Consider the following 12,230-nt stretch of genomic DNA (forward strand, 5'->3'; position numbering starts at 1 on the left):
TTCATTGTCATTGTTTCATTTGCTTTCATTCCTTTTATTACTTTTGAATCTTGTGCTCATGTGTGTAAATAATAAATTTTGCTCTAACAGGAAAAATGGATGCACATGTTACGAACTTTAATCGATGAAAGAGGTCCTTGGTCTGCCAATCCATTTCCAAATGGATCTGTGATACACTGGAAACTTGACAAGACAGAAGATACATGGCGCCGTAGACCAAAGTTAAGACGGAATTATCATTTTGATGAAAAGATGTGTCATCCGCCTTCCACTTGCCCTAGTAATGAGGCTTCTCTTCCCAGTAGCGAGAACAAATCTAGTTTTGTTGGGCACATTCCTGAGCAAATGAAGCAGTTTCTGCTCCAAGGTGTACGCAGGATTACTGATGAGGGGAGCTCTGAACTTGTTGAAAGTGGTGCTGAACCAAGTGTACAGTCGGTTATTCTTGAGGATCCTTCAGACAGTCACAGTGTGGAAGTAGTTAAAACCATCAATGATCAGATGGATATTGTTCAAGATAGAAAAGAGTTTTCAGCACCTTCACCTGAAACTGAAATTAACGAGGTACATCTTATTTGTGGTATAAGAACAGTCAATCTGTGTTATTTTTTCTCATTAAAACATATGGAATTCATTGTTAATTTGCGGTTTGATGTTGCAGGTTGTTATGTCACTTCCATGTGTGCTTGTGACACCAAAAAGAAAATTGGCAGGTCAATTGGCAGTCATGAAAGATGTCTTGCATTTCTTTGGCGAGTTTATGGTTGAAGGTACAGTAGGATCTTCAGTTTTCAAGAACTTAAATGCATCAGGCCATTTTGAGAGGGGTGATCTAAAGCCAAAGTCTATTAAGTGGTCCATTCCTCTTGATATAAATTCTGAGAAGGGGACTTTTGACAATGTAGAGGCCGAAAATTTGCATAAAGAACAATTGAAAAATGTAAAGCGTTATAGGAGATGGAGTATTGGAAAGGTAGGGAACCATAATTGTCTCATTTGTGCTGCATTGCTTGTATCTCTTATAATTAATTTAATTTCTTCTTGTTTACTTTGATGGCCATAGATTAAAGCTGTTCATTGGACTCGGTATTTGCTTAGATATACTGCTATCGAGATTTTCTTCAGTGATTCAATTGCTCCCTTATTTATAAACTTCGCATCACAGAAGGATGCGAAGGAGATTGGAACCCTGATAGTCTCTACCAGAAATGAGCTGTTGTTACAAAGAGGAAGTAGTAGGGACAGGAATGACCTTATTTCATTTGTTGATAGATGTGTGGCAATGGAAATGGCAGAAACTGCAAGGGAGAGCTGGAGGAGAAGGGATATAACGAATTTTGAGTATTTGATGATTCTCAATACACTTGCAGGAAGATCATATAATGATTTGACTCAGTATCCTGTCTTTCCTTGGATTTTGGCTGATTACTCATCTGAGTTTCTTGATTTTAACAAGTCATCAACTTTTAGGGATCTCTCCAAGCCTGTTGGAGCACTGGACTCAAAACGGTTTGAGGTCAGTTAATTTTGCCTTTTTTTTAATGAATGGCGTACTTAAATACTAATCCTCTACATCACCCTTTTCTTTTTCTTTCCAAATATTTCATTATAATGCTTCTTGATTCAGGTGTTTGAAGACAGGTATCGGAACTTCTGCGATCCTGATATACCCAGGTAATTTTTAATCCTGGTTTCAGTACATTAAGTAGTTCTCTCCTTTAGAGTTTGATTAATTAATTTTGTCTTATTGGCTGCTGTGCTTGTACTTCCTGGTGCAGTTTCTATTATGGATCTCATTACTCAAGCATGGGGATTGTGCTTTATTACCTCCTTCGGTTAGAACCTTTTACGTCTCTTCACCGTAATTTACAGGTATCTTCTTCACGGCATCACAAATTTAGGTATCTTATGATGTACGGTATGTAAATCGACGTCCTCGTCTGATAATGTTATATGATATAAGAGGAGGAAAGAATATCTGGTGATCGGACTGTTTCTTTGGTGCAATGATGTTCAGCTGATAAACTTCTGTAAAACACTGTCAAAAGCACTTTTTTCAGTGTGATCTTTTGTGAAAAACAGGATATTTTCTATTATATTTTCCACAAGAGATTACATACATATTTATACACATAGTTAGCCGAACTAAGGTAACTTTACGCTAGGAAACAGAATAATTGTAGGGATACTGTACAGCCTTAAAGTTAGGGATAGAATATTTTTAGAATCATATTTGATATACTCAAATATTCTGAAATCTGACACTCCCCCTCAAGCTGGGAAGTGGATATCATCCATTCTCAGCTTGTTTACTAATTTCTGAAACAACTTCCCAGACAATCCTTTGTTAAGTATATCTGCTAGTTGTTCATCAGTGGACACAAATGGAGTGCAAATTAAGTCACTGTCCAGTTTTTCCTTTATGAAATGTCTGTCCACCTCAACGTGCTTCGTTCGATCATGTTGAACTGGATTATGTGCGATATTGATAGCAGACTTATTATTGCAATACAACTTCATTGGACCTTCCCACTTGATCTTCAAGTCTTCCAATATAATCTTTAGCCATAGCAACTCACAAACTCCAAGAGCCATTGCCCTAAATTCAGCTTCTGCACTAGATCTAGCCACAACGTTTTGTTTTTTACTCCTCCAAGTCACAAGGTTGCCTCCTAGGAAAGTGCAGTAACCAGAGGTTGATCTTCTATCAACCATAGATCCTACATAATCTGCATCGGTATAGGCTTCAAGGGTTAAATTTTCTCCTTTTTTAAATAAGATTCCTTTGCCTGGCGTGCCTTTTAAGTACTGTAGAATCTGATATACAGCACTAAGATGTGATTCCTTAGGATTGTGCATAAACTGACTTACAACACCTACTGCATAGGCAATATCTGGTCTGGTATGGGACAAGTAAATAAGCTTCCCCACAAGTTTTTGATATGACCTTCTATCAACTGCTGTATCTTCTAATACATCTCCGAGTCTGTGGTTCACCTCTATGGGTGTCTCTGTTGGTTTACAGCCCAACTTGCCTGTTTCTGTCAACAAATCAACTATGTATTTTTGCTGAGATATGAATATTCCTTCCCGAGAGTGTGCCACTTCAATACCAAGGAAATATTTTAACTTACCTTGCTCTTTGACTTCGAATTCTTTTACTAGGCATTTTTTTAACTTCTCCATTCCTTTTAGATCATCACCAGTCACAATAATATCATCAACATAGACTAATAAAGCAGTCACTCCCCCTGAAGATGAATGTTTTACGAACAGAGTATGATCTCCTGGACTCTGTTTATATCCCAACTTGAGCATTACTTTGGTAAATCTTCCAAACCAAGCCCTCGGGGACTGTTTTAGTCCATATAAAGCCTTTTTTAGTCTGCAAACTGCCTGTCCTGTATTTGGACCGAATCCTAGAGGAACATCCATATAGACTTCCTCCTCAAGGTCACCGTGTAAAAAGGCATTTTTGATGTCAAATTGCTGTAATTTCCAGCCTCGGTTGGCAGCTAGTGACAACAACACTCTTACAGTGTTCATCTTTGCAACAGGGGCAAATGTCTCAAGATAGTCTATCCCATACATTTGAGTGTACCCTTTAGCAACCAACCTTGCTTTGTACCTCTCCAAAGAACCATCTGACTTATATTTCACTGTGTACACCCAGCGACATCCCACCGGTTTCTTTCCTTCCGGTAATTTCACTAAGTCCCATGTCTTATTTTTTTCAAGAGCTTCCATTTCAACCTTCATGGCATTTCTCCAATTCTCATCTTCTAATGCCTCGAATACAGTTTTAGGAATGGAAATAGAATTTAGGCTAGTAAGAAAGGCTTTGTGGTTATGGGACAAGTTTTTGTAAGACATGAATAGGTGCAAGGGATGTTTTGTACAAGCTCTAGTCCCCTTTCTAATAGCAATGGGAAAATCATCTAAATCTGTAGTATTAGAATTCAAAGTAGGTTCAGCAGTTACCTCAGGTCGTATAGGAGAAAAAGATGATTGAACTTGCACTGGTGCCTTCTTCCTTGAGTAAACCAGTAACGGACGAGTAGTGTCCTGAATTCCTCTTGGTGATTTGGGTGTACTAGGCTCAGTTTCAGGTTGTATAGGGGTCATTGTTTCAAGTTGGGCAGGTTGGGTAGCAGGCAAGGTCTGAGTGAGAGTGTTTGATTGCTGGACAGGAGCTGGAATGGGAGTGTTTAGAGCTGGAATGAGAGTGTTTGGTTGCTGGACAGGAGCTGGAATGTCAAGAAGAAAGAATTCTTTGTCCTTATCTTCTGTGAATAAGATCTCCCCCTGAAGATAAGGACAAGTGAAGAAATTTTCTTGTTCAGCAAAAGTAACATCAGCTGTTACAAAAAAAAATTTTGTGGCTGGATGATAGCACTTGTACCCCTTTTGAGTGGAAGAATATCCAAGGCACACTTGACAGCCCGTGGATCAAATTTCCCTCTATTTTGAGAATGAACTTGGACAAAGGCGACACAGCTAAATACTTTGGGAGTAAGATTATTGGAGGTATTGAAATCAGGAAAAAATTTGGCTAGAACTTGCATAGGACTTTGAGATTCAAGGACCTTTGTAGGCAATCTATTTAACAAATGAGTAGCAGTTAGAACAGCCTCCCCCCAGTATTGTTTAGGGACCTTTTTTTGGAACAATAGGGCTCTTGTAATGGCTAAAATGTGACCATTCTTTCTTTCGGCTACACCATTTTGTTGGGGTGTACTAACACAAGAAAACTCATGTATAATGCCTCTTTCTTGAAAATATGTTGAGAGGAATTGATTGAAATAATCCTTGGCATTGTCTGACCTAAACCTTTTTATTTCGGCCCCAAATTGTGTTTTGATCATGTTGTAAAAAATTGGAAAGACAGACCTAACATCAGATTTTTGTTTTAAAAGAAAAATCCAAGATACACAAGTACAATCATCAATAAAGGATACAAACCACCAAGCTCCAGAAATATTTGAAATAGTGGATGGCCCCCAAACATCACTATGAACAAGAGTAAAAGGAGTGGATGTTCTTTTATTGCTTACTGGAAAAGAGGTACGTTTATGTTTTGCAAGTTCACAGATATCACAATGAAATTTTTCAACAGTTAATCCTTTGAATAGTGAAGGAAACATAATTTTAAGGACTCTAAACGATGGGTGACCAAGACGAAGGTGATAGAGCCAAATTTGGTCTTTATTGGTTTTAATAGACTCAGATAAGAGATAAAGGTGAGGAATTCAGAACACTAACTTCTTCACTGGATTCTTCAAGATAGTATAGGCCATTTATTTCCTTAGCATGTCCAATCATCCTCCTCGTATTCTGTTCCTGAAAAAGACACCGATTGTGATAGAAAGCCACTTTACAGTTAGAGTCTTTTGTAATTTTTTTAATGGATAAAAGATTGGTAAATAATTTTGGAACATGAAGGACATTTTTAAGAGTAAGGTTTTTGTTTATAACAATATCACCTTGACCGGCCACTGTGATCACAGAACCATCAGCTACTGTTATTTTTCTACTACTAGAACAAGGTGTATATGAAACAAATTTTTGTGAGGAGTGGGTCATGTGGTCTGTAGCTCCTGAGTCAATGACCCAAGAACTTTTGGTATCTGTATTTGAGACTTTAGAACTTTGAGGAGAGGATATACCTGAAAAGGCCAAACTACAAGTACCTGTTGAAGAAGTTTTTTCCAATGATCCCAGCAAATTTTTTAACTTCTCAATTTCTTCTTTATTGAATTCAATAGGTAATTCCTGAGAATTGTTTTTTTTATCTAGCTGTCTAGCTGTATTTGCTTGTCCTTGTCCCTTTGATTGTCCACCTTTTTCTGAAAAATTTTTGTTTGTTGTCTGTGGCTTCCCATGGAGTTTCCAGCATCTGTCTTTAGTGTGACGAGCCTTTTTGCAGTAGGTGCACCATACGGAATCCTTGTTAAAAGACTTTGTACATTCTATCTGTCTATTATCTTCACTAGTTGGCTGCTCCAGGCCAAATCTCCTCTCATTTACAGCATTAGTAACCAAGGCTGAACTATCCACTTGATTGTTCTCCACCATAACTCCTCTTCTTCTTCCTCAGCACGAACAATTGCAATTGTTTCATTTAGTGATGGTAGTTCCTCTTTTCCAAGTATTTGAACTCTTACTGCATCAAACTCAACATTCAGTCCAGCAAGAAAATCATAAATTCGATCCTTTTCAACAAACCTTTTCAGGAGTGCTGCATCTTCACTGCACTTCATCTGAATGCACTGGTAATGATCCATCTCTTGCCACAAACTTTGCAACAGATTGGAATACTCCGTGATTGATCGACTTCCTTGCTTGGTGGATGAAATCTTAGTCTTGATTTCATAGATTTGAGCAGCATCTCGAACTTCAGAATAAGTCTGCTTCACAGCTTCCCATATTTCTTTGGATGTGCTAAGAAACATGCATGAATCACTGATTTCTGGCATCATAGAGTTCCATAACCAAGACATTACCATAGAGTCTTGTTCATCCCAAGCATCAAACTTAGGGTCCCCTTCTTTAGGTCCAGTTCCGAGTAAGTGACTCAGCTTTCCTCTTCCTTTCAAGAAGGTAAGAACCAGTTCGGACCATTTCAGATAATTTTTTCCATTTAGCCTGTAGGCTACTTGGATATTTTGAAACTCACTCATTGGATTTGAGTTGTTTACAGAAATTTCTGAGCCCTCCCCAGTGTTACTGGTCTTGATAGTTTCAGTCATGTTGTGTCTGAACAACTTCTATAGACTTGAGGACTGGTTGGGAGTCAGAAAAAAAAAAAACAGGCTAAAGAAACCGGCTAAAAAATCCCAGAAATCGGGCTAAATAACAGGCTCTGATACCATGTGAAAAACAGGATATTTTCTATTGTATTTTCCACAAGAGATTACATACATATTTATACACATAGTTAGCCTAACTAAGGTAACTTTACGCTAGGAAACAGAATAATTGTAGGGATACTGTACAGCCTTAAAGTTAGGGATAGAATATTTTTAGAATCATATTTGATATACTCAAATATTCTGAAATCTGACATCTTTGCAAAGTGCGCTTTTTTGGGACAGGTAGCAAGTAGCAATATATCTTTTATTTACTCTCGTATGGAGGGAAGTTGAGTACACTTAAATTATCATTACTTGAAACGTTCAACTGCAGGAATTGACCAATATGGTAGTCTCTCTATTTAAAGGAGAACATTAAGTAGTACAAATGACTAAGATACCCTTTAACCTTAATGCTTAACACGGGTGGAAACTTATAATCTTAGGTTTTTGCCTGGAAAAAGCACAGCAGTAGTTTTATGAATAAATATTATGAGATAATATTAGCATTTAGTTTTTCAAGGGCATGATGAATGGTAGAGTTATGGGTGAACTTTAGCTATTAATTGATAAGTCATTGCAGTAATGTCATACTAAATCTGATAAGTGTAAAGTCATTGCAGTAGTGTCACACAAAGTCTTATCAGTGTATACTAGTAGTCATAGGTATGAATGCATTAAATATGGTTCAAATACAGACTTATGAATAATTTACTTTTCTCATTCAATGTGTCCTATATGCAATTTGGTTTCTTTCCTCTTTTATCACTTAAATTGCGTTGATTCTTGGTTTACAAGCTCCACTAATTTATCATTTTTCATCAGGGTGGTAAATTTGACCATGCAGATCGTCTTTTTCAAAGCATTGAAAGCACATATAGAAATTGCCTATCTAATACAAGTGACGTGAAGGAGTTGATTCCTGAGTTCTATTACATGCCCGAGTTTCTTATCAATTCGAACTCTTATCATCTTGGGGTGAAACAAGATGGCGAACCCATAAATGATGTTTCTCTCCCTCCCTGGGCTATGGTATGTGAATTCCTGTTGAGGATGTCAAGTTTCATAAATTATATAGCGATAAGTTTCTGAATAGGCTGTTTCAGCTTCAAGAACTATTTGGAGTTTATAGTTGTCCTTATATTGCTCGAGAATTATTTAGTAGTCAGAAAGGTTATTTGATTTGTCTTAAGAGGAATAAATACATATGATGCTTGGTTACACGGGAGAATGTCTATAAATTCTGTCAAGGAGATAGAGACTTCTGCAACAAAAATCTAACAGTTTCATTTTAGAATGTTTCACGGGCTTGTTTTTCCAGTAGCTCCTTTTTCTTGCTTAGGTTGTCCAATAGTTCGTATCATATCAAATTCAACCCTTGATTAGGATTGTGATTCTAACTGTGTGGGTACAGAGTTTTATTGTTTGTACAGGGCCTGTCATGAGAAATATTGTAGAAGTAACAATTATCAAGGCTCTAATGCTTTTCTAGATATTCCATAATGAAATATGTTTATATTGATTGAATTTTGAATAAATCTATTCATGAGATTATTTATGGGGAAAAAAAAAAAAGAAAAGATGCGCAAGATTATATATTAGGTGTATCTGGCAATACTTTTGCAAGAGTAAAAAGCCACATAAGCAGATAAGCAGAACGAGCATATTTTTTACCTTTTTTTAATAGGAAACGATTTATGTTATAATTTTTGTTGACATGATAATGGAGATGAGTATGTTAACAATGACTGTGAGTAAGTTGGGATAATGGTGAATCTTGCAATGAGAGGTGCTTTGCAAAGATTTACAAAGATGTGGCTCATTTCCCAGAAGGACAGAAAGACCATTGGAAAATGAATAGAAAAGAAAACCTTGCCTGTTTTATACAAAATCATGCAGAAACAAATGAATGAAAATTCCTAGGGAAGATAAGATAGAATTATTTAAGATAAGTTAGCATTATTTTTATTTTCAGACTGCAACACGAATTAATATGTAACCTTACAAAATTGAATATCTACCACAATAGGGTGTGGAAAAAATAGTGGATGATGGTTGGAAAACATTGTCATGTTTCCCTTAGGCTTTGCTTGGTAGAGTTGAAAGAAGATTGGAAAGATGGAAAATTGAAGGGGTAGAAAAATAGAAAGATAGAAAATAAATTTTTTTCCATAGATGTGCTTGATAGGGAAGATGGAAATTTTGAAAGAAAAAGTAGTTTTCTGTCCATCCGTTGCTTGGTAGAGTTGAAAAATAAAAGGAAAGAAAATAAAGCATTTGAAAAATGCATAATTTTGAACTAGCATAGATCTCTCTCTCTCTCTCATTTTCTCTCCTCTTATCATTCCAATTTGGAAGGATTGGTTTTTCTATATTAGTATAGAAAACCATCATCTCTCCTATTTTCTTTCCTCTCAATTTACTTCTCTACCAAGCACACTCCAATATTATTTTCTTTCCACTTTTCCACTCCCTCCTTTCATACTTTTCCACCTAACTTAGCACATCCTTAGTCCTATGAGATGAGGAGTGAACTTTCTAGGAGTTATGCTTCTTAATTTGATGAGAATTTGTGAACTAGACTTGCTCGATACTTTCAAGATTTCTTTAGTAACTTTGTATATGTGTGTGTTTTCATATATCTTTGTAAACTTTTTTAAGACTCTTTTTTCTGGGAGTTAAGCTCCCATTGACTCCTTGACTTGCTAACCTGAAGAATCCTTGTTAATATATGAGTTGGAATTGTATTTTGCTGAGCATTTAGTTTAACCCTAGATGGCCTGCTAAGAAATTTACTTCTGCTTGCCTTTTTGTAGGGGTCACCTGAATTATTTGTTATTAAAAATAGAGAGGCCCTTGAAAGCGAGTATGTTAGCTCAAATCTCCACCACTGGATTGATTTGGTATTTGGTTACAAGCAGCACGGAAAACCAGCAGTGGAGGTATTCTGTGGAAAGACGATCTTCCGACAACCAAATATTGATTTTCCTTTTCTATTCTTTTGACTCTAAACTGTCTCATTTAAAATATACCTGGGTTGCAGGCTGCAAATGTCTTCTATTATTTAACTTATGAAGGTGCTGTTGATCTGGACTCTATGGATGATGAGTTGCAGAAATCAGCAATTGAAGATCAAATTGCAAATTTCGGTCAGACACCAATCCAGATTTTCCGCAAAAGGCACCCAAGAAGAGGGCCTCCAATTCCAATTGCTCATCCTTTGTATTTTGCACCTGCTTCTATCAATTTGACATCTGTTCTTTCCTGTATAAGTTATCCACCATCAGCTGTTTTGTATGTTGGATTATTGGACTCCATCATTGTCATTGTGAACCAGGGTCTTACTTTATCTGTTAAGATGTGGTTGACAACCCAACTTCAGTCTGGTGGAAATTTCACCTTCTCAGGTTCTCAGGTTAGTTCTTAGTTATAAGTTTGTTTTTAAAAAAAAAAAAAGAAAAGAAAAGAGTCTTTTGGATGTCCTTCAAATTACCTTTGATGTATTTTTGTTTAAGTAACTTTTCAAAATCCGCAGGATCCCTTCTTTGGAGTGGGTTCTGATATTATCTCCCCTCGTAAAATTGGGAGCCCTCTGGCAGAAAATGTTGAACTGGGAGCACAATGCTTTGCGATAATGCAAACACCAGCTGAGAACTTTCTGATATCATGTGGCAATTGGGAAAACAGCTTTCAAGTCATATCTTTGAGTGATGGAAGAATGGTTCAGAGCGTACGACATCACAAAGATGTTGTCAGCTGTGTTGCAGGTATTTTCTTATAAAGGAATCTCGTAACTGCTGACAAAAGGAATGTAAAGCTGAATTCTATTTTTAAACCTCGAGTTCCTAATAATAATTGCAATCTGCTCAAAGTAATCATTTTTTTCTTTGTGTAAAAATGTTTCTTCTTAAAGTGGGTTACATTAGCAATAATGAGAAATAAAAAAAAATTCAAGTAGTGATGCTAAGATGGTTTTGTAATTCAAAGGTTCCATAGGGTATTGATGCGTAAAAGGAAACAAAGAGACAGACATGAATATAAAACTTGAGTTTTATCATCTTATGAGTCTAGATGAGGATGATCTGTATCTGTTACATGCTTTTTTTCCTTATGAATTGTTAGTTTGTGTTACTAGTGCTTCTTGGAGTCTGGTTTCACTAGTGTTGATAACCTACTGCAGTTACAGCTGATGGAAGCATTCTTGCTACTGGAAGTCACGACACTACAGTCATGGTGTGGGAAGTTCTCCGTGTCAGAATCCCAGAAAAGAGAGTTCGGAATATGCAGACAGACTATGTCATTACTGAAACTCCCTTCCATATTCTGTGTGGTCATGATGATATAATTACATGCCTGTATGTCAGTGTGGAGCTTGATATAGTTATTAGCGGGTCAAAAGATGGAACTTGTGTTTTCCATACCTTGAGAGATGGAAGATATGTCCGATCTTTACTACATCCATATCGAAGTGCATTATCAAAACTTGTAGCTTCTCGGCATGGACAGATTGTACTTTATTCTGATGGTGATCTCAGTTTACACCTCTATTCTATTAATGGAAAACATCTTGCCTCTTCAGAATCCAATGGGCGTCTTAACTGTGTTGAACTCAGTGGGTGTGGCGAGTTTTTGGTTTGTGCTGGTGACCAAGGACAGATTGTTGTTCGCTCTATGAGCACACTTGAGGTTGTTCAAAGATATAATGGGATCGGGAAGATAATAACTTCCCTAACTGTAACTCCAGAAGAATGTTTCTTGGCCGGGACAAAAGATGGAAGTCTTCTTGTGTATTCTATAGAAAACCCTCAACACCGTAAAGCTAGCGTCTCCCGGAATCAAAAAACCAAAGTTTCTTTAGCAGGCTAAGCAATGATTCAGGATTGGAATGACTGGTTTGACAATTACGGATTGATTGGCGGTACTGATCTCAGGTATTCTGCTCACCAATGTTTTTTTTCTAGTCATTTCTTTCATTTTGATATAATTCTTAGCATAAGCTTCATTCTTTAAGAATACTAATCTACTACATGCATGTAGTGATGACTATTTTCAGCATGTAAGATCAAAATCTGCTTAATATGGTTTTTGTGTCGTTTCTTTCATTTTTTATGTTCATATTGATACTATACATGTGTATACACAGTCCAGATTCGTACCTTGGACCTCAAACGAACAGAACTAATGCTATATATTTGCACGCATTCAGAAAATGGTGTAACAAATTTAAGTGATTATTTTACTTGAATATTTCTAGGTATTTTAGAACATGTTGGAATGTGTCAGAAGGGTTTCACTGCTTATCAGTATTAGACATAGGAGACTCAGGTTTGCTAAATCTTGGCCTGAAAAAATAACTTAAAAGCATTTAGTTGCAGAATT

At 36.7% G+C, this 12,230-nt stretch overlaps 1 protein-coding gene across 6 annotated transcripts in view; it reads left to right on the forward strand.

The window, feature by feature from the left end:
• The window catches only part of LOC108478737 (BEACH domain-containing protein B-like), a 30,582-nt gene that overhangs the window by 17,818 nt on the left and 534 nt on the right, over window positions 1-12,230 (forward strand). For 5 of the 6 annotated variants that reach the window (XM_053025835.1, XM_017781204.2, XM_053025833.1 and 2 more), the window contains exons 31-40: window positions 91-564; window positions 662-973; window positions 1,064-1,516; window positions 1,628-1,674; window positions 1,779-1,872; window positions 7,677-7,883; window positions 9,668-9,793; window positions 9,895-10,266; window positions 10,387-10,618; window positions 11,032-11,782. In XM_053025835.1, the coding sequence (XP_052881795.1) occupies window positions 91-564; window positions 662-973; window positions 1,064-1,516; window positions 1,628-1,674; window positions 1,779-1,872; window positions 7,677-7,883; window positions 9,668-9,793; window positions 9,895-10,266; window positions 10,387-10,618; window positions 11,032-11,717 (3,003 nt within the window). In that variant the 3' untranslated portion in view covers window positions 11,718-11,782. Of the gene's footprint in view, window positions 1-90; window positions 565-661; window positions 974-1,063; window positions 1,517-1,627; window positions 1,675-1,778; window positions 1,873-7,676; window positions 7,884-9,667; window positions 9,794-9,894; window positions 10,267-10,386; window positions 10,619-11,031; window positions 11,783-12,105; window positions 12,177-12,230 lie in introns of all 6 variants that reach the window. The other variant, XM_053025834.1, reaches the window with a different exon arrangement.

This window comes from Gossypium arboreum, chromosome 3, assembly GCF_025698485.1.
Source record: "Gossypium arboreum isolate Shixiya-1 chromosome 3, ASM2569848v2, whole genome shotgun sequence".
NCBI lineage: Eukaryota > Viridiplantae > Streptophyta > Magnoliopsida > Malvales > Malvaceae > Gossypium > Gossypium arboreum.